This window comes from Petromyzon marinus, chromosome 2 (assembly GCF_048934315.1).
Source record: "Petromyzon marinus isolate PM22_M1 ecotype Great Lakes invasive population chromosome 2, UKy_Petmar_22M1.pri1.0, whole genome shotgun sequence".
NCBI lineage: Eukaryota > Metazoa > Chordata > Hyperoartia > Petromyzontiformes > Petromyzontidae > Petromyzon > Petromyzon marinus.
In genome coordinates this window covers 9940409-9968124 of record NC_133668.1, presented here as the reverse complement: position 1 = coordinate 9968124, position 27716 = coordinate 9940409, and the positions used below count along the sequence as shown (strand labels likewise).

The following is a 27716-nucleotide window of genomic DNA, read 5'->3' as shown; positions in this document are numbered from 1 at the left end:
CGTTTGGAGGGGGGGAGGTGTCCGGGGGGGGGTGATTGGAGAGGGGGTTGTCCAGGGTGGGGGAGGGGTGTCCGCGGGGGGGTGGTTGGAGGGGGGTTTCGGGGGGGGGGGTGTCCGGGGGGGGCCGAAGGAGGGGTGTCCGGATGTAGTCGCCATCTTACCAAGGGGCCATAAACGACAACACGCGCACTCATCCCCACGTCACATCAATTCGCCGACGTAGTCACCCGTCGAATTGAACGGGCGTCGCAGTTACCCTGTAGTCAAATGGCCGCTGGCTTTGTCGTGTCGCGGAATCGTCCGACGTGAAAGTTGGGGTGGGGGGTGTGGAGGCGGCGCGTCGAGCCTCCACGTGTTGCCGCAGCAGCAGCGGAATTGTTTTAGGCTCCGGCGGCGACCCGGACGATCGCGACGGTATCGAGGGGCGACCGGGACGCGGTGGGCAACCGGCAACTCTCAGGGCCCACTCGACAGCCAGTCGGGGTGTCATTGTTCGTGTGTTGTGGTGTGCGGAGGGGGAACGGCGGCGATGGCGTCTGGCGGAAAGGCCGCTCGGCGAAGAGGCAGCAGCCGCTCTCAAGCGGCGACCGCGGCGACGTTGGCGGCGGCGGCGGCGTCCGAGGAGACGAAGGCCGGGGCCAAGTCGAGTGGTACGGAGTGGGGTAAACATTCAGGTCGGTGGGACCCCTAGGGGAATTTGTGGGTACGGTGTAAGCAGGGGCCTTGGGGATGGGAGTACGGGAGAAGTACTTCGCGACAGTGGGGTATGGGGTAAACTGCGGGGGGCCCGTGAGGACTGGAAGAATGGGATAAGTTATGGGGGGCTGTGGGTATGAGGTAAACTGCGGGGGGCCCGTGAGGACTGGGAGAATGGGATAAGTTAGGGGGACTGCGGGTATGAGGTAAACTGCGGGGGGCCCGTGAGGACTGGGACAATGGGAGAAAAAGTCAGGGGGGCTGTGGGTATGAGGTAAACTGCGGGGGGCCCGTGGGGACTAGGAGAAAAAGTGCGGGGACTGTGGGTATGAGATAAATTGTGGGGATGTGTAAACGGTAAAGGGGGGTGTGGGGACTGGGAGTATGAAATAAACAGTGGGGTGCCGTGGGAGAGTGGGGGTGGTGTCCGGTGGGCACTGAGAAATAGCGGGTGGACAATAAGGGGAGACTACAAATGTGGATTGTAGGGGGAGGGTTAGTGGAGGAAGTCGGCAGAGGGGAGTTAATTAAAGGACAGACTGGGTCGAACTGGTTATGCTGGGGAGGGTGCTGTGGATATGATAAGCTGGGAGGAATGTGAGAGAGATGGGAGTTGGAGAGGGGAGATAAGCGCTCAATAGATGAATAGAGGAGGAGGAGGAAAGATGAGACTCGAGGAACATTGTGGACAGTATTGCGAGACTCAGGTCGGAGAAAGGGAATAGTAATAATAGAATAGGAGGAGGTGGGAGGGCATACGAGACAAAGGAGAGAGTCACAAAATAATTAGTCACGAGGGGCTGGCTGAGTCAGGAGGGAGAGGGCATTGGGTTACGTTAATGAATCACGGGACAACTCATTTTCCTCCTTAAAACTGAAGTGAAGTTCTCATTCTTGTTACCATATGTATAAATGACTATAAAGCACAGTTTTCAATGGAACTTGATCTGATTTGTAAATGTTGAAATAAATTCGTCATGAACTATGTAAACAGTTAGTGTAAAATTTCGATGTAAAGCTTTCGTGACTGCAGGGATTCATATTCTTGGTTCTTTCGGTAAAGTCACGTAGAAGGGAACTAATAAAATAATGAAAATAAAACAATAAAATTCTCACGACGTTTCATTCCAAAAATTATTGCTGTGGTTTTCACACCTGATGATGATTGCTTGTGTTGCAATCGAAACGTCGTGATAATTTTATTGTTTTATTTTTATTATTTTACTAGCTTTACTACCCGGCTTCGCCCGGGACTTGGATTCAGCACGCCCGGCCGCCTTTGTCTCCCCAGTGGCGATGTTCACAAACTACACCAGTTACTCGTTTGAGGCCGAGTCGACCTAGGGGAGGCCCAGGACCGGTTCAAATAAGCGTCACCGGTGGTGGCCGTGAGCGGGAATCGAACTCAGGTCGCCGGGTTCGTAGCGCGGCACGCTAACCACTACACTACAATGCGTTACGCTTGCACATGCGCGGGTCACATGACATATTTGACGTCACAGCTCACTTGCCGTGCAAAAAAAAATGCAAAAAGTGTATTTTTTATCATTTTTGCATGGTGTGCAGTCTGGAAAGTACCCACATGGCAAATTTCCAGTTTGTTGAAGAACATACACATTCACAACTTGGCCTTTTATATATATGAAGATTATTTCCCTTCTACGTGACTTTACCAAAAGAACCAATAATACAGTTAGTGTAACTATATATTGATCTGCAAGTTAAGTTTCACGTGATCCTAAAATACTGACTACTAAAGCTCATGCTGCAGATCAGTCCAGTTATACTGTTCAAGTATCATCATTGGCTTGTAAACTTCTCGCCACTTAAAAATGTTGAAGCTGTTCGAGAAGTACTGTTCTTTTATCTCTGGATTATATGACGCCCTGGTCGCACACGTACTGCATTATAAGATTCATCCATTTTACATTATGGGACCTCCTTTGCCAGTACCAAAATATAATAGGTTTTCCACTTTTTTCTGGCAATAAAACAGGTGTTAAGATGTTAAAACACCAAACTGAAACCTTTTACAAGGAATCATGTCTGCATTAACCACAATGCTTGTGGTCAGAATGCAAAAAAAACATACTCTTGATAATATATGCATTGTCCTTGAAACTGATTGGTCCACACCAGAGACAGCTTTCTTTTCAGCCTCGTTTCAAACGGCGTTAGACCAGAGGACGCCAAAAGGCCTTCTGGTGTGGACCACTCAGTTTCAAGGACAATGCATATATTATCAGAGTGTTTTTTGTTTGCATTCTGACCACAAGCATTGTGGTTAATGCAGACATGATTCCTTGTAAAAGATTTCAGTTTGTTGTTTTAACATCTTAACACCTGTTTTGTTGCCAGAAAAAAGGGGAAAAAACCTATTGTCATCCCTTTTGCTTTAAAATACAGGGGGAAGAGTGCGTCTTATTCTCCGGGACTGCACGGAGCATGGAATGCGCACTAAGCCACTACCTTAAATATATTGTCGCTAAATAATGAGCTCAGAATACAAAAGCATATTTTAGCAAAGCACCTTTAAAAATAACGTTTATTGTGTATTGTTTTTCGTACACCCTGTATGGGCATGCATTTTGTAGGCTGCCCTCAAATTAGTCTAAAAACTAAGGCGTTGGTGTAATAAGTTCTGAAACATCAATTGTTGTCATAATTTATGTTTTGGGTGGAGCAGCAACAGTTTAATTCAAAGCCTATACATGTTTCCCACCGATCTCATCATCAGCCATAATCAAGTCACAAGCTGCGCATTTAATCCAAGCCACCCGAGTTTGATTCCAGGTCATGGCTAATGATCATCACAGAGCGTGTGATGCATCTTCATATTCACCATCTTGCACACAGACCAGCGTGAAGTATGGTTAAACAACCTCATGTTCCAAAGGCGTGGGGGAGGCCTTTATCCAACTGTAGATTGATAAAAAATACTATACAAATACAATTCCTATTTTATTACCACCCAGTTACTTGGGTGGTATAAACGTTTGCAATGTGGTGCCGTTTTGATAAAAAATAAATCTCATGATTTATCTCGTAAATAAAGAATTTTAAATAACTGTGAAGTTGTAGCTGTGTGATGACCGTTCTAAACTGTACAGAAAAAAACAGTATTATCACACTTGGGTTGCATCCTCTAATGTTGTTGATTTGTAAGTGGAAGGTCATTTAAACCCACCCTCCCCCATGTTTCTCTCTCCCAGCCATTTCTGCAAGTGTTAGGCACCCCGTGTCCTTTACGAGGTAACGAGCTGTTTTGACCAAGGCCATTTTAACTCAAATATTTAAAAGTGCAACGTGCACTTCCGTATCATCTGTAAACAGTCATTAACATAGAAACTGTACATGTCTGCATTCTCAAATGGTAGCGATACAGTGACTCAGAATATCCCACTAAACTGATAGGGAGAAATGAGAGAGAAAAACATTTTAATTCAAAACCTCTACACGTCTCCCACCAATCTCAATTAGCATCAGCAGCCATAATCCGCAGCTGGATTCAGACGTCCAAGAGGTCAACATCTTTTCACGATCCTGCAATCTCATTACTTGACAGTACTTGTATATCTTTTAACACTCACCCAATGCACTGGCATACATCGCCAGTCTGATTTGCTTACAGCATTCCGTGGTCCATAAACTGAGGTCCTTGCTATCTCAGTGATGTACTGAATATAAAAAAGGTCATCCTGTACTTTGTGATTTTTTTTTAGTTTGCATAAGCAGTGTGGCAATTTGTTTTGCTACACTTAAACATATGGGTGTTTTTCCACACTGATGCCATAAAATAATAGTTGTTTTCTCCAACTCTTGTATAACCCGTTTATGACGACGATAAGCATTACACATGCTTGACGATTTGACAAGTGTGACTGATGAGATGTTCATGCCCATAAACGTAAAAACAATACCTTGTAAAGATTAAAATATCCTTAAGTGTAATGATGTGAGTTTTTGTATAGTACGGATACTCTCACCATGTATTCTGATTTTTTGTTTAGCACACATATTGGTGATGTGTTCGAAATATACTGCTATGTACAACGTATATAACTAGCAAAATCCATTGTACTGTGCAGTACTTGTGTTCCCACATGTACACTTCCTGCTTTTTTTGCCTGCTCGTATGTTTGAAGAACAGTATAGTGAAACAGCCTCCACAACACGAATGATGTTTGGAGTCCCTCATTCAGTAGTGAATTGACAAAAGGGCTTTACATATTGCAAAGATATATAGAAGGCCTCAGAATGAACACACGTGGCTAGATGGTAACCTGTGGATAGAGCAGTCGCCAAAAGGCTGCCAGTTCAAATTACGGTCAGCCTCTGCCTCTGTAAAGCCTATGGCCAGGGTCGATAAAAGGATACCACTTTGTGGGAAATGCAACTGGACTTTTTCGACAGACGACCTAGCGTTTACATGGAAGCTGTTGCCTTATGACTCGTTTGAGAAGGGAACCACTTTGATTTGACTTTAAAAGCCAAGGGTGTGGTGTGTTTAATGCAAAAATACTGCCACGTTTTTAGGGGTGTTGACCTTATAAAAGCAATGAATACCCACTGCATGTTTGTATATACCCTGTGAATAAATCATTGTAGAATTATGTTTATATTATACATTGTAGAAATTGTCTGACATCCGAGTATTTCTTGTTCTGTTGCAGCAGAGAAGAATCACGTTTCTTCTAAGCTTTACAAACCATTGCCAACAAAATTAGAGGTAAAGTAAAAGTTATTGAAACTTTTTATACACTTTCTCCCTTGGATCCAAGTACAGAATGATGAAAACACAGTTGTGGTAGAGTGATGGAGTGAGTTTGATACATTATGCTCAAACTTCAAAACACATTGTTCATCAGCGCTTTGTTGCTTTTTGTATATCCTTTAACAAATTCCGTAATGCATGTATGTACTCGTGATAAGATATAGTACCCAAACACTATCAACCATAACATTCCAGGACAAGCATATCTAATTGTTAAAATGTAAAAGTTCAGTGAGGCTACAAATGTTTTTTTAAGTTGCTGTGGATTTGCCATAATGATAGTGCCTATCATTAGGCAAGTTGCTGTGAAAGAGAGTTTGTATTTAAAATGTGACTTAACGTGACCGTTTTTACAGCAACTCAAACCTACTTGAGCAGTCTTCTCAACACAACCCAAAATGGTTTCATATAGGTTTTTGGTATTTTGCTTCTCGATATACAGTATAACAATAGATATTCTAGGACAATATGGAATGACATAAAAAGATCAGTGTGACAGACAAAGATAAAACTGCATAACAGGCATGTCATAATTAGGGAATAATTATATTTCGAGGTTGTGATTCTGTTCAAGAATCGATTAAAAATAAAATGAATGTCATGGTGTATTTGGAACCAAATACAACATATAAAACAATTGATTAATTCTTACTTGCACGATTCGATGTGCATATTGTGGGAAAAAGAACCAGGTTAATCAATTATTTCACGTTTGCTATATAGTGTTACACTAGCTTGAACACTCAACCATTATTCCCCATCACCTTGCAGAAATCAATACATCAATCAACAACAATGTACTAGTAACATTGCTTTGTTGGACCACAAACATTGCTTTCATTGATTTGTTGTTGACAAGGGCACGGGTGTGTAGTTACAGCCCCTGCAGCTGAGGAAGTTTTTTTTGCAGGCCCTGGGTACAGTGTGGTCTCAATATCATGTAGGACCCCAGACAGAGTCACAGGGAGATGACAACATGAGACCATGAGAAATAATTAATGACATGCAGCTTGCAGAGTGACAACAGAAATATTGAAAGTGGCACAGAGAAAGAGAGACAGATGCAGACTTGGAAAGCGATATGGAGATATTCCATCACCATGGTGGTCATGCTCTTGAACGTATTCTTCCTTTGCCTACGATTCCATCATCAGTCTCGACCATTGGACACCATATTACCTATAAACGTCATTTTTTGTCTGTCTGTCTGCGCACGCCTATCTTTATAACGCTTTTAACTGACAAACTGTTGGGTTTACGTTTCAACAAAGTACACAAATACAACACACTGAGCGTGCGTGCACGCATCTGCGCATGCGTGGGAACATCGACGGTTGCCCCTAGCAAAGCAAACGAGCTTGCTGAGCGGTGAGGGGAGGGACGTTCTCCTTGGCGTAAAAAATCCCAAAAAGAAAAAATCAAGCACAGTTACTGCTGCACAACCACACACTGAGGTAAATCCTGAACAGTGTGATGTCCTCTTCTCCCCCACCCCAATGCTTGCAATTACTACTATAGAGCCAGTGAATACTACTGGAGAGTCAGTTATTACTGTCGAGTCAGTTACTACTGTAGAATCGGTAGATGCTACTGTAGAGTCACTGGATGCCACTGTAATGTCAGTAGATACTATTGTAGAGTGGGTAGATACTACTCTTAATGTTCTTTCGGTAAAGTCACGTAGGAAGAAAAGAAATTCAATAATAGAGTACGACGTTTCGATTGCAACACAAGCAACCATCATCAGGGAGAACTAAATTTGAGAGAGAGACAAAACACAGACACGGAGACACACAGACAGACACACAAGCAGAGGGAGACAACAAGACACACAAGAGAGAGACACAACATAGACACACATGCCTCTCTGGGTTTCTGTTGTGCGTCTCTCTCTTCTGGATGGTTACCTACAAGAGCCCTTGAGCTCCGCCCGTGAACTTGGCGCATCCATCTAATTGGCTGATGGCTGAAGCGGCGGAGCCTATCTCACCGATCGGCGACCGTCGGTGAACCCTCGTATTACATCACCCCCCCGGTATAAAAGACGAGCCGTCCCGGCTAGGAATGAAGCAACGCACAATACGAGAGCCACTGAGAATGAGGAACAACACAACAACAATAATAAGGCGCATAACGAACGCGCTACTCAAGGCAAGTAAGAATAATAATAACACAGCACAGCAACAACAAGAAGATGCAAAATAAGTGAGAACAATTATCAACGAAAGGGAACGTGTACGCGACGCCGGTCCATCCCCAGCAGCAGCACGAGGCCCCGCCGGTTTCAGCGTAACAGGAGGCGGAAGGGTGGAAGGTTCGGCCGAAGCGGGGTTGTCGGCAGCAGCCGGGGCGTTCAGGGCCTGTGAGTCTGTGGGAGGCAAAACAGGCCCCTTTTGGGGATCAACCGGCAACAGAGGTGGCACATCGGACGCGTCAGACCCCGGCAGGGTAGGCAATGGGGATGAAGGATGAACACGCGGAGCAAAGAAGGGTTTCAACCGAGACGTGTGGACATACCAACGGCGCAACCCCGCCCGGATACGTACACATTGAGGATTGCGTATTTCTATCAATTCAACAACCCTTGCCATGGCCTGTGCAGTTTGGGATAAGTACCCACCAGCACCTGGGGACAATGGAGCCAGGCCCGGTCGCCCACAACCCATGGCATGTCGCGTCGCGACCGATGAGCGCATCGCTCGTTCCGGGCCTGGGTCTTGGCCGTAGCAATCCTAGCTGCTTCGCGTGCTTCTGTGACACGGCGAACCGATTCGCGGACATGTTCCGGTAGGGTCAGCGCGGGCTCCTTAGCGGGCGCTCCAAGTTGCACGCCAGTCGGCGGCACGTTCTCCCGACCGTACACGAGGAAGAACGGTGAGTAACCCTATTCTTAGTTTTTTCGGTAAAGTCACGTTGAAGAGAAACAACAAAATAACAAAATATATATAAAACAATAAAAAATTCTCACGACGTTTCGACCATAACTCAAACGGTCATCATCAGGTGTGTCGGTTTGCATAAATTTATAAAAAAAAAACAACGGCACATTTATTTATTTATTTAAAAAAAACGTTGGCGTCACGCGCAGCGATTGGCAGTTTGCCCAGGACTAGTCCATCTATTTTTTTTTAAAGAGGAGGGGGGAGACGAAATTTTTTATAATGTATGCTGTCTGAAAGCCACTGTAAGCGTGAACAATCAATCAAGAACTGAAATGATTTATCAAATCTTTCCAATGATTGCTAAGATAGAATCCATCTTCTTGGTTGAAATTGTCTCTGTGCTTGTATATGTGGATAGCCTCATGAACGAATCTCTCATGGAAGCCAGATGGCTTACAAAGAACCTCCGTCTTGGAAAAGTCAATGGCATGTGAGCCTACTGAATTAGAACAATGATCTGCTACGGCCGAGGTGTTGGTCCTACCGTGTTTAAGGTCTGCTTTATGTTCACGAATGCGGTCCGAGACATGGCGTTTGGTTTCTCCAATGTAACTACTACCACAGAGGCAACTTAGTTTGTAGACACCAGGGTATTGTATGTCCGGAATCACATCTTTTACAGACGGAACCAGATCACGGATTTTATGTAATGTGTTGAAACGGACCTGGATCTTGTGTTTATTCAAGATTTTGGAGATCTTTTTTGTGATCCCAGCAATGTAGGGTAAAGTGATGGTTTTGAAAGGCTCCTCAAGAGGGTTCTTCTTCATGGTTTGAGTGATAGCTTTGCGGATTGTATAGTCGGAGTAACCATTAGCCCTAAGAGCTTGGTGTACGTGCTTGAGTTCACTGCTTATGTGTTCCTGGTCGGATATGCATTGGGCTCTATGATACAGAGTCGTGATGAGAGAATTCTTCTGTGATGGATGGTGGTGGGAATCCGGTTTCAGATAAGCATCCGTATGGGTAGCTTTCCTGTAGACAGAGTGGCTCATTGAACCATCAGGTCTCTTTTTAATTAGGACATCCAAAAAAGGTATCTTGCCATCTATTTCGACTTCCATGGTAAATCTGATGGCTGGGTGTATGGAATTGATGTGGTCGAAGAATTGGTCTAGAGCAGGCCGGCCATGTGGCCAGATGACAAAAGTGTCATCCACGTACCTCTTCCATAAGGTTGGGCGCAGAGTGGCAGTCTGGATGGCGTCAGGCTCAAATTTCTCCATGAAAATGTTAGCTATAACTGGAGAAAGGGGGGAGCCCATTGGGGTGCCCTCAGTTTGTTTGTAGAAAGTTCCATTCCAAGTGAAGTATGTATTGGTTAAACAGTGTCTCACCAGTGAGTAACCCGTAGAAGCATGCGGGGCCATACGGTAGGCAGACAGTACGCTGGGAATGTAAAGGTCCCAATCGGCCTGCTTTTCGCTCACCGTGTGACAAAGCATGGACGACAAGGTACGGTTCAGTCGTTCCACCATCCCATCCGTCTGCGGATGGTAAGGTGAAGTGCATATCTTTTTGGTGCCCAAGGCGTCACGCACATCCCGCAGCAATTTGGATGAGAAATTTCGGCCCTGGTCCGTGAGCAGCCGTTCCGGAGCACCTTTGTCCATCACATAACCGTACAGGAATGCATCGGTGATGGACGCTGCCGATTGATAAGGCAGGAGCCAAGCCATCGGCCAACGTGAAAAATATTCCACCCTCACCAACAGGAATTTGTTACCCCTGGCGGAAGGAGGAAATGGCCCGAGGACATCGAGAACCACAAGCTCATTAATTTGCATCACCTTAATCGATTTTAAGGGTGGAATATATTTCTTGCGTGGAAGTTTCCGCCGAGCGCATTCCGGGCACGCCTGAATAGCCTTGGCAACATCGGCTGTCATGCCGGGCCAAAAATAATCCCTTTGCATCGTGAGCAAGGTTTTCTGCACGCCGAGATGAAGCAATTTTTTGGCGTGCAGCGCCCGAATCAGTTCGTGCCGAAGTGCGACGGGAACCACCAGACGCCAACGGCCCAACAGATCATCCCTCCACATCAACAACCCGTCTTGGAAGGTAGCCTGTTGGAAGTCGTCCTTGGACGAGGCCACCCGCGATCCGTCAGCCCGACCTCTCAGCGAAACTAACGAGTGATTAAAAAATTGCTCGCGTACCCATACTGATCGCGGCAGGTTTAACGCGCTGTCAGCCGGCCCCGGCCCGGCATGGTCCGCGGAATCTGCCACCGCGGACATGACAGGCCGAGGGGGCTGAGGAAGAATCGTGCATCGATTTGTGCCCAACACGCATGTACAAGGGAAGCCCCGTGGCAACCTGGAGAGCGCGTCCGCATTACCGTGGCGAGCACCTTTACGGTAGCATATGTCAAAATAGAATTCCTGTAACGTCTCAAGCCATCGTGACAGCTGGCCTGACGGTTGTTCGATCTTTAATGAGTATTGCAGGGCCGCATGGTCAGTGCGTACAATAAATTTCCTGCCGTACAGGTAAGGATGATATTGGCGAACAAATTGGAAATCGCCAATAGCTCCCTGCGCGTAACATAGTAGCGAGTTTCCGCCGGAGAGAGAACCCTGCTACCATACGCCACCACCCTTTCAGCGCCATTTTTACGCTGGGACAAAACAGCACCGATGCCGGTATCACTGGCGTCAGTGTCCAAGATAAAGGGCAATGAAAAGTCCGGATAATCGAGTGTGGGCGCAGTCACCAATCGATCCCGGAGGGTTCGGAACGCCGACTCCTCTTCCGATCCCCATTTAAACCTCTGATTCTTCCCCGTCAGGATTTGCAGAGGCTTCGCGATGGTAGCAACATTTGGAGCGAAACAACGGTAGTAGGACATGAACCCGACAAATCGACGCACATCCCCCCCAGTCACGGACGCAAGAGGTTTTGTCCGGGTCCGTGGCGACACCGTCGGAGCTGACAATGTGACCAAGGTAACGCACGGAGCGTTGCAGAAGATGATACTTTTTAGGCTTGAATTTAAGGTTAGCGGACCGCATCCTGTCGAAACCACCTTCAACCGTTGAAGGTGTTCCTCGAACGTACAACTGAACACAATAATATCGTCCAAGTATATAAGACACGTGTCCTATTGCAACCCGGCCAAAACTATCTCCATCAAGCGCTGGAACGTGGCGGGAGCGGGGTTCAGGCCCATAGGAAGGCAATTAAACTCAAACAGGCCTTGAGGCGTACGTAACGCTGTTTTCGGTTTAGATATATCATCGAGGGGCAGCTGCCAAAACCCCGACGAGAGATCGAGGGTGGAAAAGAATTTCGCCCTTGACAAGGCATCGAGGGAATCGTCCATCCGTGGCAGAGGGTACGCATCTGCCACGGGTACCTTATTTAGCCTACGGAAATCAACACAAAACCGGAGGCTGCCATATTTTTTCTTAACGAGCACAGCAAGAGCGCCCCAAGGGCTATTAGATGGCAAAATTATGTCAGCGGCGAGCATTTCATCCACCGCGCCGCGCACATTGTCCCTCTCCGCAGGACTCATGCGGTGCGGGTTCATTCGTATCGGGCTCGCCTCACTGGTGTCAATGTGGTGGGACAAGAATGACGCACGTCCCAAATCAAAATCGTTCCTGCTAAAATCGTCCGTGTAGTCAGACAGCAGCGCTCGCAGTGCGCCCCGCTGCTGAATGGTCAATGACGAATTTTCCCGGCACAATTCGGCGATCCACCGACCGTCGGAATCATCTCCGTAGCCATTCCCACGGCAAATCCATGCGGATGGCCCTCCTCATAGCCCGTGAACGCGGTAGTGGCGTGAGCCAAAACCGTACCGGCCGGGACCACAACGCCTTCCGGGCCCCCGTTCAAAACTTGCAAGAACGGGGCCTGACCGACTCGGGCAATTGTCTGAGCAGCAACAAGAGAAAAGCTCATGGCAACGGTGTTAGACGGGGACAGCAGAACCCCTGCCGTCACGTCAACTTCCCCTAAACGTTTCCGATAGCGTAATGGGATGAGCATTTGTGTGCCAGGGGGAACCTCCACCGTGACGTCTGCAAGCGCCTGCACGGCAAGGCACGGCGAAGGGCGACCCCACAGGGACGGCAAAAAAAAAATTTCCTGCCTTCCGGCAATTCCAAGCAGCCCTGATCAACAAGAATTTTAACGGGCATCCTACCAAGAAAGTCGGTGCCCAACAGGCAGGGCACCGCCAACGACCGTGAAATCTAAACCATCCCCGACGCTGCTACGTTACCAATGGCAACATGGACCTCCACCTGGCCGATGATACCCATACTTTCTCCATTAGCAGCAATACACGCGTCGAAAGCCGGCCGCACGTGTGAAACAGGTGGAAGATGACGTCGGAGATAATAGTCGCTGACGCCCCGGTGTCCACCAAAATTCGAACATCCACCCCTTGTACAGTGCCCGGCACCATGGAGGACCTCGTCGAAGCCGCGACAACACAGTGTGTCAATTTCCTCCATTGAGTAATTGTACGCGGCGAAACCCTGGTGGTATCGCGCGAGTCGCAGCCCGACGGAACATTACGCTCGTGGAAAGATGCATGAGGTGTCGATATATGCTGGGTGTCTTGACGCGTGCCGACTTACTTGGCCGGGGTTACGGTCCATCCATGGAGGCGACGCCGAAGACGAAGTCACGGAAGGCGGTGGAGGACGGGGACGACTCCGACAGTCGCGCGCAAAGTGGCCCATCCGGCCACACTTGAAGCATGTCGTCCCAGCCCGCTGGGCGGCCCCATCGCCGTCCCCGCGCGGCGTCGAGGCTCTGTCCCGACGCACCACCAGGCACCGTCACAGTGCCCAGCGAGGCACGGCCGCAGCCAGGTCGTCGTCTCCCGCGTCGTCCGGAACGTGGACAACGCGAGACGGCGCCCATCCAATCGGCTCACCATCCTTGGCAGGGTTTCCCGTCCAGGCGGCCATCTGCGCCCAACGGCGCAAGTTGTCCTTGGCGTCGAGGCACCTGGCGGCCCACCGGGACAGCAGCGGCTCGTGACCGCACACAGGCAGCGAGACACTCATCTCCTTGGATAACTCCAAGATCCTCGCTAGAATGAGCGGGTCAAGTGTTGGGCGTGGAGTCGGGGTAGGCGGCCATCGCGAGCGCCAACAGCGCGCCGCGATAGGCAAGGGGAGACTCTTTGTCTCCGCGGCAACGATGCATGAACTTCCTCTGAGCGTCAGGCGGTGGTTCCTCGGCGAACGCATCTTTCAGCGTTTACTTCTTCCCCGAGGGGATAGAACGGAACACCGCCAACGATACATCGTCAAGTAGTGTAGGCAAGGTGTCCAATGTCTCCTCCTCCGTCCACCGCACTGAACGGAAGCGGATTCGAACCGCCAAGTAAAAGCACTCCAGTCACCGCCCGCGACGAATTCCTTAATGTTGGGAAGGCGATGGCTGCGCCTCGCGCCCTTATCCTCGGGTGATGCTGCCTCCGTCAGCTGCGCGCCACGCGGCTCCGCATAAATGGTGGGCTCAGACTGCGCACCCACAACCACGCCCAAGATGGCGGCTTCACGCCACGTCGCGGCCGTAATGGTGGACGGACCTTCCGAGACCGCCATGGCGGCCGATGTTCGCTCGAGGGGACCCTCCGAGACCCCCCGAAGGGAGACCTGCTCGTCTCCGCTCGGCAGCAGCTCCTGCGGCCTGCCCGGTGCCGCGGACGAGGCGACCAGCGTTACGAGGTTGAGCAGAACCGCGCGGAGAGAATCGATCTGCTCCATCACCCGACACCAGCCGTCTTCCTCGGCCGGAGGCGAAGACGACTCCGCTCCGACGTCCTTGCCCGGCGCCTTGGCCGAGGCAGCAGCGGTTGAAGTGACCGGGTCCGCAGCATCCGGGGTCGATAAGTCTTAGTTGAGCGAGTCATCATCGTCGTCCGAGGACAGCGCAGGTGGGTTATTTTTCTTGAGATGCTTGGACATTGTCGCAGCGCCTGCTTCATCCGATTTTAAGAGTCACTCTGACACCACTTGTAATAAAGCACTTCGACGACGATCTGTAGTTCGTGTCTTCTTTATTATTTATTCCCCGTCGGCCGGACAGCTCCGCGTTCTCTTCACACCGACACCGCTCTACTCTCGTTCCTGCGCACAGCTCGCTCACGCTCCCCCCCTGCTCCCGCGCGCCGCTGGCAGACGGCACGCAAGGAGACAGCCTTCGGCTTGCCACGTGGCCGCTGGCGTGCCGGAGGCGTGAGACGTGGTCTCGCCTCTAGACTCCACACACTGACCCCGAGCTTCTTCCTGCTTCCCCTTAAATCCCTTCACCTACGTCACTAAGCACCGCCTATAGCCACGCCCCCTTACTAACCTTCTGGATGGTTACCCACAAGAGCCCTTGAGCTCCGCCCTTGAACTTGGCGCATCCATCTAATTGGCTGATGGCTGAAGCGGTGGAGCCTATCTCACCGATCGGCGACCGTCGGTGAACCCTCGTATTACGCTACTGTAGAGTTGGTAGATACTACTGTAAAGTCAGTAGATGCTACTGTAAAATCAGTAGAAACTAATATAGAGTCGGTAGATAATACTATAGTTAGTAGATACTACTATAGAGTCAGCATATATTACTGTAGCGTCAGTAGATACTACTGTAGAGTCACTAGATACAACTGACTTATATGTAGGGTGTGGGTATATATGCGTACAAAATAAAAATTGGGTGGGGGGTCGACAATTTTTGGAAACCTTTCAAATCAACTATTTGCCCCCAACTTTCTATTCCTTTTTGATTCAGGCCTTCTGTAAGGCTCTTATAATTTCGTTGATGGACAAATGGACAAACGGAATGCCAGGCTTTCATAATAGCTTAGGATTTGTGTATGTATATGTTGTGTTTTAAGAGAAGACAAGTTTTGAGATATATATTTTCCCCCGGGCAAAGCTGGGTACTTCCTGCTAGTCCCTAATAAATAGCCATGATACTTCCTTCTCAAGACCACTTACATTTCTTAACAATCAAAGAGATTTTGATTTAAAGCTTTCGTGACTGCAGGGATTCATATTCTTGGTTCTTTCGGTAAAGTCATGTAGAAGGGAAACAATAAAATAATAAAAATATAAAACAATAAAATTATCATGACGTTTTGACTGCAACACAAGCAATCATCATTTTATTGTTTCCCTTCTACGTGACTTTACCGAAAGAACCAAGAATAATCAAAGATATGTCTATAACTTATGTATGTTTTCTTATGTCCGAGTATCCCAATATGCTAATGATGCCTTCTTGGTGCTTCTACAGTGCTCACAACCACAGCTTACAATGTATCTGAGGCCATGACTGTGTCTTTTCATATACTCTGATATTCTTTTACAATTCTGTCCCTTAAAATATTTTTATTACTTTAGCAAACCAACTGGACGTGACCCATTATTCTCGCAAAATGTATCTTAAGCCAAACTTTGCAGCCTTCTTTCTTGACTTTTCTAATCCTTTTCTATAATTCCTTTAAAAAAACATTTTAAATGACTAGGCCATTAGGAAATCACTGGTCTTGAACAAAAACATTGATTTGGAAACTCAGTACTGTAAAGGGGCACAGAAAGATATGCAGAGAAACAGGCCTACAGGGTACAAACGTGGCCCCTGGGTACCAAGTTACATATCTCATACAGCCCTCAGCTTCGTAATTCATAATCATCTATGAAGGGAATGAAATAAACTGGTCAAACTTAAATAAACACGTTAATTAGGTCAAAAGTTATCTACAAGTCTGTAACCAACAGTTTGAAGAAAAACTGGAAAGATGCAACTCTAATCTTCTTAGTACAGCACTGTATCGCACTTGTATGTACACACATACTCTTTGGTTCTTTCGGTAAAGTCACGTAGGTAGAAATAAAATAAAACTGTAGAACATCACGTCCAACTTGAGTTGTTTAATAAGTTTATGTGGACACCATTTTGTGAAAATTCACACATTTGTTTTCCTCAGTTGGTCATCTCTCCAGTCACAGAATTTGTATTTGTTTTCCCATGATGGTGAACTTATGGGGCAAAAAAAGAGCGCAAAGCTCCACCACAAATGGAAAAACCTGATTGGAAAAAAAATATTCTTGCATAGTTTTGGCCTCATGGCTATAAAACATACTAATGCATTAGATATGATTGTAAACACGTTTATTTTGTTTGGCAGGTTAAACGTTTTCATAAATGTGGCCAGAGGTTCCAACTTGGATAGTTTCGTCTTACAGATCTCAAGTGTTTATTGTTTGCCAATTAACTTGCTGTAGGCCTTGCTGCGTTGGTAAATAATAATAAAAAAGTACACAGGGTGTGGGAGTTCAGTGAGTTCAAAGTACAGTGGAGTAAATGATAGCGTACTCACTACATTGTAAACCTAGCCACCTATGTTTGATCATTGCCACAGTTAACAAGTGACGAGTTACATTTCAACTGGTTCTGGCCATTCCCTGCCCCCTCACTGTCTTTAACCCACACTGACCAGCACAATTACAAAACAGAAACTAAACACATGTGTCAATAACATGGCCTCAAAATATAGACATATATAATAGGCGAGCAATGGGGCCCTTGTAGTACATAGATTGCCAGAGCAATACGGGTTGGAGATTGCGCTTAACACCATGGGTCCTCGTAAGAATTGAATTAAAACAACATTTTCTAATGGACTTAAAAAAACAATTATATTTACTTGGCCAGCATTGTGAAGTATGGTCAAACAGTCTCCATAACAGAAAGGCATAACGAGCAGTGAATTCATACAATTATTGTTTTATTAATATACATAGATAGCTATACATAATTGTGTGGTGTTAAGTAAACGGATGAGACAATGCGAGCTATTCTAAATTGCAGATATTTCTGTACTCCTGTAAAGGATTTTAAAACCACTCATTGGTTATTGCTTCAGCTGCAGTCAGCAAGGTATACACCCTGTTACATTATTTTTTGGAAATGCTTATTCATCATTATTGTGTGATGCTAAACACATACTCTTTGGTTCTTTCGGTAAAGTCACGTAGGTATAAAATCAAATAAATCACGACGTTTCGGGCGCAACACAAGCGTCCGTCATCTGGTGGGAAAGCATGGTGTGCTGCTGAGTAAGTCTGTTAAAAGTCTGCCTCAGCAGCACACCATGCTTTCCCACCTGATGACGGACGCTTGTGTTGCGCCTGAAACGTCGTGATTTATTTTATGTTATACCTACGTGACTTTACCGAAATAACCAAAGAGTATGGATTGCTGCAGTCACGAAAGCTTCAAATCAAGGCTAAACACATCATTTAAACAATTACGATTTAGGCAAACCCAAAATCTCGAACGCATTGGCTATCCAAATACATTCAGTCTACATGAATGCTGCTAAAGTACTTGGTGCATGTTTTTCAGAAATTAAAAGAGGAAATTGTTCATCAGTTTGAGAGCAAGATTTCGGAGCTGATTGAAAGTGTTATCGAAGAATCCTCCTCTACCATTGACTTGAAGTCTGCAGCTGTTTTGCAAAATGGAGGTGATGTTGAGAAAGTCAGGTAACAGCCAGCATTGTTTTTACTTTGTTCCTTCAAGTTTTATAGTTGCCTTTTTTTTCAAAAACAAATCAGTTGGTTAACTTAATTTCGAGAAACATAAAATTAAGAGTGCCTGAATAACACGATTTTACCAATAATTTGTAAACTTTAAATTACACTTTCGTTTAGTATTTACTTCCCTGTCAAATTGATCAAAGCAGCTAATAAAAATGTATTTTTTGGGTGATTAATATCTCGCTGTATTGGATGGCAGCGCATTGGTTCCAAAAAATACCTTGTTCTGCACATTTGAACGTGCACATAGTTTTCGTGACATGTAGCAGTCACGTGTGCAAAACTTGCTAGTCCGGCTAAACTTTAAAAGGCATTTAATGCCACGTATGCATGTGCATTGTACAGAGTCACAGCTGCGCCACGAAATGAGCACTAATCCTTGCTGTTTAAAATAAGGGAACAAGCTTGGCCATGTTTTTCATTTCATTCCTGTCTGCTACTATAGCAGGTATTGAAAAGAATAACCAATCATAAGATTGTATCCATGGCGACTTTTTAAATATTGAAATGTGCATTTGACAAATTATGCAAATTAGCATCCAAAAGCACAATAATCCTACAATGCACGGCCACAGTTTGAATGCAGTGGCAAAGTAAACCCCATTCATTCTGGTTTAAACAAATCAGACCATAATCCTCTGTGACGACCAGATACTGGCAGTACTTTGGTGTTCATGCAAGTTTGTGATTTCCTGTGGCTTTTTAAAAGACATCCTTAATAAATCTCCATTCATGTCTTGTGCAGGAGCCTCCGGCCGTTATCGGAAAAAGGGAAACTTTTTCTGCCCAGGCCCTCTGTTCTTGAGTAAGTGTTCGTCTTGTGTCAGCTTGGTGTCAAGCACGTTGGAGGCTTTGAATACTCTTATATAAGCGCACAACTTTATCTGTGATGAACGCTGCACTTTCCATCGTTTTCATGCAGGGGGCGCTGTAAACCTACGCGCCCCTGCATGAACGACGGAGGCACAGGGACAGATGTTCCATTACGTTGGAATCGATCTGCAGACGGCGGTCTTCTCGCACGGCCAGCTCTATGTCGCCTTATCTCGATCCCACAATCCCAAACAAGTGAAAGTCCGCATCGAACCGAACCCCCAGCAAGGCCATCTACTTAACGACGAGAGAAAATTCACACGAAATGTCGTTGTCAATGAAGTCTTCCAGATGTAAAATGATATAAGCTTTGAATGAAGAAATAAAATTGTCTAATTGAAGACATAATGCAACTTCAAAACGGAGCATGGGGTGCTTGCATGAATGCGTCGTTCGTGTGCAATTTTTTTCGTGACTTTCCGGGCCAAATGCTGTAAATGGTTGTGAGGGGCGCCCAAACAACCCCTAGTTTAGAATACTGCTTAAAAACAGGATGTCAAATATTGAATATAACAATTTTGTTGAAGTGATGAGGTCCAAATGTATTTTTTAAATGAATATAGTTGCCAATGGTCACCTTTTTTTTCTCTATCCTTGTTGATATTGGCAGAAACAATTATCATACCCAAATATGGGAGTTTCATGATTACAAAATGTGGCAAGAGATGCAATTGTGAAGAAAGTATTAATAATGTGCAATCAAGCTTAGGGAAATTTGCAGTTGGGGACCATTTTTGAGAATATTTAAGAATTAACTTAACACTAATTGTGATACAGTAAAACCTTGGATTGCGAGTAACTTGGTCTGCGAGTGTTTTGCAAGACGAGCAAATTTTTAAAATACATTTTAACTTTATAAACGAGCGAGGTCTTGCAATACGAATAGTACGTATACGCTTTGTCTGCCGAGCGTCACGTGATCACAACTGATCCGATGGTTCTTCTTTCTCTCTCGCTGCGGGATTGTGGGTAATCGTCTCCCATGCTCGGTCTCAGTCAGCGTGCCTCACTCGTATAGTCAACATCCGTGTGAGCGTATACTGTTTACTATAGTGTTGTGACCACGTTTGTGTGCGTAAAGCATTTTTTTTATTTTGTGTCCAAGTGTAGTGACTGTTCTTTAGAAAAGCACCAGCCGAATAAGGCTGTAGCAGTGCGAGCGATGAATCTGTTTAACGACAATGCAATGTCACATTTCCGCGAAATCCTCAAAAAGAGGCAAAAGCAAGTGTCATTGGATAGGTTCCTTGTTAAAGTTGGACAAAAAGAAAGATTCCAGTGAGCCAACAGCAGTGATTCCGTTAGTGACAGTGAAAGTCGTCCTACATGATAACCTTCCTCTCCTCTCTCTCGTCTCCCTCACACCAGCCACGATTAATTTAATTTATGAATTTGCTTACTTTATATTAAATACAAATAATAAAAATATTAAAAGGTATTTAGTATTAATAATTTTTATATGAATATTTTTGGGTTGTGGAACGAATAATCTGAGTTTCCATGATTTATTATGGGGAAATTCGCTTTGATATACGAGTGCTTTGGATTACAAACACGTTTCCGGAACGAATTATGCTCGCAATCCAAGGTTTTACTGTATATCACAAATATAAACACTAGTTTTGTTATAATCGTGTTTAGGACGATTTTAACTGAAGGCCGCTGTTGTAGAAAAAGCAATGCTTATCTCATCTTTGTGAGACATGTTTTTCAAGTGATAAGTTACCGTCAGGGTCATTAAAGAGGTCATCGTTGCCATTGTCGGTCATTCTACCGCACCTCACTATCTTCCTCAGCAATAATCATAACCCTTACTCAGCACGTTTTGAAGCGGTAATCAGATGCTAAATTACCAGGATTTTATGGATGACTTTTTTTATTAAGTAGTTTTACAATCAAAACGTTACATATTGCAAGCCCATTGATCCAAAGGCACTTACACTGCATTTTTGTTACCAAAATTTTCAGCTTATACATTTCATTTAGGATGGAACATCACGTAATTATTTGCAATAAAATGTAATTCAGAATTGGGTTTATAATTACGTGCTTTTTTTTCAGTGAGCTGTTTGAGATCAACCACGTAAGAACAATCTACCACATGTTCATAGCGGTGTTGATGCTCTTCGTCATTAGCACTGTCGCAGTGGATTTTATCGATCAAGGAAGGTGGGTTACAGTAGCAGCATGCTTGTTCACATATACACAGTAACTTACTTTTGCATGGTGTTCTTAATATAATTTTTTTATCTGGCTTACCTGGTTTCTTTGATGTACATCTACTGCAATGGGCAGGAGTCATTAAATGGCATTTACTTGAAGATAAACACAGACACAATCTTAGATAATTGTATCCATTTACGAAGTTTCATTTTTATTGAGGACATCACAGTTCTGTTGAAAACACATTCAAAAGTGGTTTACCAAGCTGTGAAAATGTACACAAATGATTTTGACATTTTTCTTCCAACATTTAGGCTGGTGCTAGATTTTGACCTTTTGGTATTTGCCTTTGGGCAGCTACCAACAGCACTCTGGGCTTGGTTGTGCATGTTCCTGGGGACACTGTTGGTGCCCTACTGGCTGCTGTGCCGCTGGGGCACTGGGTACCAAGCCGTGCACTGGCATGGCCTTTACACGGCCTACTACGGGCTGCTGTACTTCGCCTTTCAAATCCTGGGGTTGGGTGTCACGCCTGTCTATGCCGTGGTGCATTATTCACTCCCTCCAGCCTCCCGCTTCATTCTCATTCTTGAGCAGGTATTTATTTTGCCTTGTGGATTATTTTAAACAACCCCCAGTGACATATGCAGTTAATAAAATCCCCAAATATTTAGGCTATTTGTTTCTGAGAGGTTTAATAATAACCCTTCCACCTCTACCGATTTCATGGATTGACACGATTTTAGGGTTTCGATTAATATTGGCTTAGTTTTAGCTTATGGTTACTATAGCTGCATCTAGCTCCACCAAGGCCGTAATTATAATATATAATGGGGGGGGGACACACATCCCCCCCAATATTAAAATATGTTCAAAATGTCCCCCCCAATATATTGCTATAAAATAGATTTCTGTTTATATTATTGTGGTTATGGTTGTACTTTATTAATCCCTAATCTCTGCCGTTACATGCAATGAAACAAGAAAAGGTAAAAAAGAAAAAACAGAGCAATGTAATACAATCCACTATTAGACATTGTAAAAAAAAAAGTCCATCCTATGTGTTAGTGAATTATTTTATATTTTAGGCAGGAAATGGCAGGAAATTCGTTTTCAAATTAACATTTTTTTCTGGGGGGGGGACCCCCAAATCCTCTGGAAGATTTGGTTCCCCCCAATGTTGACTCCATGGCTACGGCCTTGAGCTGCACGCATCACATGAACCTAGAATAGAATGCGCATCATAAATTATAATTATTGCTTAGAACGTATACAAATTAAAAAACATTTTTACACACGTGATTTTATGCCCGTATTGTAAGCTTAAGAATCAATGCTAATCCTTGAATCGTCAATACATTGTTATAGCACGAGTTTCTATACCCACTGATTACAGCGTGTCATGTATGACGTTGCCATGATTTTCTTTAGGGGTTTTGTTACCACATCAACACGGTAATTTAATTTAATTTATATAATTGACTACAGTCAGTTGCTTTTAGCTTTTTATCTCAATTGGTAGTCTAACCAACTGATTTGATTTGTATAATGTCTGATTAAAAATCAGGAACAGGATGACTTGTATGTAATCCCACAGGTGCGCCTTGTTATGAAAGCTCATTCATTTGTGCGTGAAAATGTGCCAAGAATCATGCAGAGCCATTGCAAAGGAGGTAAGTTTGTTAAAACAAATATTGTCAAAATTTGAAACTGGTTCTACAATATGTTTAAAGCACATTAATCATTACACACTGATCAACTACGCATGTCCCATCAAACAGCTGGGTTGAACAGATGCTCTGTGATCAGGTATGCCTTAATTTTCTCTCCATTTAATTGCAATACATTGATATCCATATGGTTTGTTAACCGTTATTTCCCCTTTCGAGAAGACATTGCCATGATGATCAGTGATACAATTTTTGCTATTTTTATATCTGCAAGACTAAAATGCTTCAATGCATTATTGCAATGCCTCATCCGCACATTTAGTGTGCGTGCTTGAATGCTGACCTTTTTGCTGTTTGACGACATACCATTCTTTGTTTTTATGGTGATAATTGAAGAAGGCAAAGAAAAAATCAAGGGGCAGGAACTCAAGGCCACTCATACCAAACCTATATTTAGGGCCGCAATTAAACGTAGTAGAAAGTATATATGGCAAAAGTCCAGCAGGCAATAAGAACCTGAAATAACATGGCAGAAAGTAAAATTTCTAAATGTTATATAATTGACATGCAAACTTTTTACAATGAATATATTGTTTTTTTCAGATTCTCCACCTAAACTGCCAGATTTCAACCATTACCTCTATTTCTTATTCTGTCCAACACTTATTTACAGGGACAGTTACCCAAGGTGAGTGCCCAAGGCATTAAACATACCTTAGAGTACAGTCTGTTCTATAATGCGGCAGTTGCGTTTCTGAAGAACAACGCATTATGGAAAAATCGCGTTATAATTAATAATATAGGGTAAATCACAGTCCTCGATAACACGTGAGAAGCGTATGCAGGCTGAATAAAGATGTAAGGTGTGCATCCCGCCTTGTGTGATGCTATGCCGAGGCAGCCGTACAACCGCTTGTTCCTACTCACGCGAACATAGTTTTGTTCACTCAATCGCATTATACCCAATTCGCATCCACGTTATAAAAATGTGTTCCCTAATACATTCCTCACGTTATATCCAATTGCCGTTATGAAAACTCACATTATAGGAGAACAGAGAGTACTCATACTCTTTGGTTCTTTCGGTAAAGTCATGTAGGTAGAAAAAATAATACATTTGATTACTTTATATTACATTTAAATAATAAAAATATTAAAGGGTATTTTGTATGAATAATTTTTATATGAATATTTTTGGGTTGTGGAATGAATAATCTTGATTTTCCATTATTTATTTTGGGGAAATTCGCTTTGATATACGAGTGCTTTGGATTACACAACGTTTTGATCGCCACACAAGCAATCGTCCTCAGGTGGGATAGAGAAACAGGCTGCTGACACAAGTCCTTAGAAATAGAGCCGAGAGGGGGGGGGGAGGGGAAGAGGGTGGGGGCTATAGATTGTGCCTAAGCGAGTGGGAAATCCAAAGATGGGAACCGAGATGGCGGGGGGAAGGGGGGGTGGTTGATGCGAAGAGCTGCGGGAGCTGTGGAGGTGGCCATTGTATTGTGAGAGATGAGCATGTCAATGTCAACAAACCAACGCAACGGTGGCTGTGCTAGTGAGACATCCAGCTCGTTAGAAAACAAACGACACCACATCGAGGGAAGGAGAGAGAGACACACACCGAGGCACACCCATGCACAGAGAGAGACACACACAGAGACAGAGAGACACACAGAGACACAGACACACAGAGAAACGCACACAGAGACACAGACACACACAGAGGGACACACCCAGAGAGAGACACAGAAAGACACCCACACACAGAGACATGCACACAAAGTGACACACAGAGACACACATACACAAAAAGAGACACGAGAGAGAGAGACATATAGGGAAACAAACAGAGAGAGAGACACAAACCGAGAGACACACACAAAGAGACACACAGCGAGAGAGACACACACAACAACATCACAACCAGTTATATTCTGCTAAAAAACGAGAGCCACCGCCACATCGAGGGAAAGGGGCAACGTTGGCTTTGTTAGTGAGACATTTAGTTTGTTAATTTAAAGACATTTAACTTGGTAATGTAAATTGGTAATGTAACTCAGTCAGAAATAACTGCTGACAATGGCAGCTAGGATGGAAACATCAACAACCAGTTACGGCTTTACCTGGTTAATAACGTCCTTCCAACGATTGTTAAATTTGTACCCATCCTCTCGGTTGAAGTTATGTCTGTGTTTATATATCTGGATGGCTTCATGAACAAATCTTTGATTGTAGCCCGAAGGTTTGCAGAGTGCCTTGGTCTCGGAAAAAACTATCGTGTGAGCCCACAGCGTTCAAGCAGTGATCAGCTACAGCAGAGGTATCGGTTCTGCCATGTTTCAAATCTGCCTTGTGTTCGCGAACACGGTCCGAGACATGTTACGTTTCCCCAATGTAACTGCTACCGCAGACACAACTTAGTTTGTAGACACCAGGGTATTGCATGTCAGGAATCACATCTTTCACAGATGGGATTAGGTCACGGATTTTGTGTACTGTGTTGAATCGAACTTGAATCTTGTGTTTGTTCAATATTTTGGAAATCTTTTTGGTAACTCCTGCTATGTATGGCAAGGTGATGGTTTTGATTGGGTCCTCAGATGGTTCTCTACCCATGGTTGGGGATACAGCTTTGCGGATTGTGCGGTCCGTATAGCCATTCATCTTGAGGACTTGGTGTACGTGCTCCAGTTCACTGGATAGGGGGTGCTGGTCGGAGTTGAATTTCGCAGTCACCCCTAAACACATCCCAGTGGATGATATCAATGCCCAGGTAGACGTAGCCCTCAAAGGTTTGAGACACATCCCAGCAGACATTGCAAGATCTGAAATCGCTGCTATCCTCAAAAACGCTAAGAAACCCATTAGCAACATTGGCAAGGACGAGCGTTTTGAACTCGCTCAATTGAAAAAGAGAGATGACATTGTCATCCTCTCAGCCGACAAGGGCAATGCCACTGTCATCATTTATAAAACCACTTACAGCAACAAAATTCAGGACCTCCTTAATGATGGCAGCTGTACCAAAATCAATAGAGATCTTACCAACTGCCTTGCCATGAAAACCAACAATATCACTAATTCGACTTCTCTAATCGAACCGACCAAGCAGCTCTATAAAAACCTTCGGCTGCTCGACCACCTAGATTTTATGGCCTTCCAAAAATCCATTAAGAAGGTACCCCGCTTCGTCCTATTGTCTCCACCACCATTAACTCACCTACCTACAAACTGGCCCGATTTCTGTCTGAGACCCTGCTTCCTTTCATGGGCAAGACCACCTCAGCTGTACTTAACTCAGCTCACTTGGTTTCTCTAATCAAGGACATGTCAATGGCCCCAGATGATTTGCTTGTCAGTTTCGATGTAGTCTCCCTGTTCACCAAGGTACCTGACACCATTGCAATCATTGAAGACTTGATCCAACAGGGACTGAATCCTGATGTACCAACGTTGGTGAAGCACTGCCTTACCAACACTTAATTCACCTGGAATGGTACACTCTACAAACAAAATGAGGGTACCCCAATGTGCTCTCCCTTATCGCCAGTGGTAGCGAATGTTTTCATGGAGAAATTTGAGACAGATGCCATCCAGACATCCACCCTACATCCCTCCTTGTGGAAGAGATATGTAGATGACATGTTTATCATCTGGCCACATGGCATGTCAGCACTGAACCAACTTTTCAACCACATCAATTCCATACACCCATCTATCAAATTCACCATGGAAGTAGAAAATAATGGCAAGCTACCATTCCTGGATGTTTTGATCGAGAAGAGACCTGATGGCTCGTTGGGACACTGTCTACAGGAAAGTCACCCACACGGATTCCTATCTAAAGCCTGATTCCCACCACCATCCAGCCCAGAATAATTCTCTTTTCAAAACACTACACTCTAGGGCCCGGTGCGTCTCCGACCAGCACTACCTATCCAGTGAACTGGAGCACGTACGCCAAGCCCTCAAGATGAATGGATATTTGGACCGCACAATCTGCAAAACTGTATCCCCAATCATGGGTAGAGAACCATCTTTCGATCCAATCAAAACTATCACCTTGCCATACATAGGGGTTACCAAAAAGATTTACAAAAGCATGAACAAACATAAGATTCAGGTTCGATTCAACACAGTACACAAAATCCGTGACCTGATCCCATCTGTGAAAGATGTGATTCCTGACATGCAATACCCTGGTGTCTACAAACTAAGTTTTGTCTGTGGTAGCAGTTAAATTTGGGAAACGAAATGACACGTCTCGGACCGTGTTCGCGAACACAAGGCAGATTTGAAACACGGCAGAACCAATACTTCTGCCGTAGCTGATCACTGCTTGAACGCTGTGGGCTCACACGACATTGTTTTTTCCGAGCCCAAGGTACTCTGCAAACCTTCGGGCTACCATCCAGGATTGGTTCATGAAGCCATCCAGATATATAAACACAGACATAACTTCAACCAAGAAGATGGGTATGACGTTATTAACCAGGTAAAGCCTTAACTGGTTGTTGATGTTTCCATCTTACCTGCCATTGTCAGCAGTTATTTCCGACTCTCTGAGTTACATTACCAATTTACCTTACTAAGTTAAATGTCTAGATTTTCAAGGCACCTTAATTACTCTCACACAGCTTAAAGGTCGCAGTCTGAGCTTGGCTGTGTTTCACTCCATCGCTGTCCTCGAGACAGTCTGGTCCCTTCACCTGATGAAGGCTGCTTGTGTTGTAGCCGAAACGTCGTGATTTTTGTTGTTTTATTTTTTACCTATGTGACTTTACCGAATAGAACCAAAGAGTAAGTTAAATGTCTTTACATTAACAAACTAAATGTCTCACTAACAAAGCCAACATTGCCCCTTTCCCTCGATGTCGCGGTGGCTGTCGTTTTTTAGCAGAATATAACTGGCTGTGATGTTGTTGTGTGTGTCTCTCTCTCTGTGTGTGTCTCTTTGCGTGTGTGTCTCTCGGTTTGCGTGTCTCTCTGTGTTGGTCTCCCTATATGTCTCTCTCTCGTGTGT

General features: G+C 44.8%; 1 protein-coding gene across 4 annotated transcripts in view; it reads left to right on the top strand.

Moving 5' to 3' along the window:
- The first annotated feature begins 387 nt into the window (after positions 1-387).
- SOAT1 (sterol O-acyltransferase 1) overlaps positions 388-27716 on the top strand; it is a 63287-nt gene continuing 35958 nt past the window's right edge. The window contains exons 1-8 of one of the 4 annotated variants that reach the window (XM_032964096.2): positions 388-650; positions 5373-5425; positions 17788-17927; positions 18727-18786; positions 20916-21023; positions 21332-21614; positions 22615-22690; positions 23291-23375. In XM_032964096.2, coding sequence (XP_032819987.1) covers positions 530-650; positions 5373-5425; positions 17788-17927; positions 18727-18786; positions 20916-21023; positions 21332-21614; positions 22615-22690; positions 23291-23375 — 926 coding nt within the window. In that variant the 5' untranslated portion in view covers positions 388-529. Of the gene's footprint in view, positions 675-5369; positions 5426-17787; positions 17928-18726; positions 18787-20915; positions 21024-21331; positions 21615-22614; positions 22691-23290; positions 23376-27716 lie in introns of all 4 variants that reach the window. The other 3 variants (XM_032964085.2, XM_032964076.2, XM_032964067.2) reach the window with 3 other exon arrangements.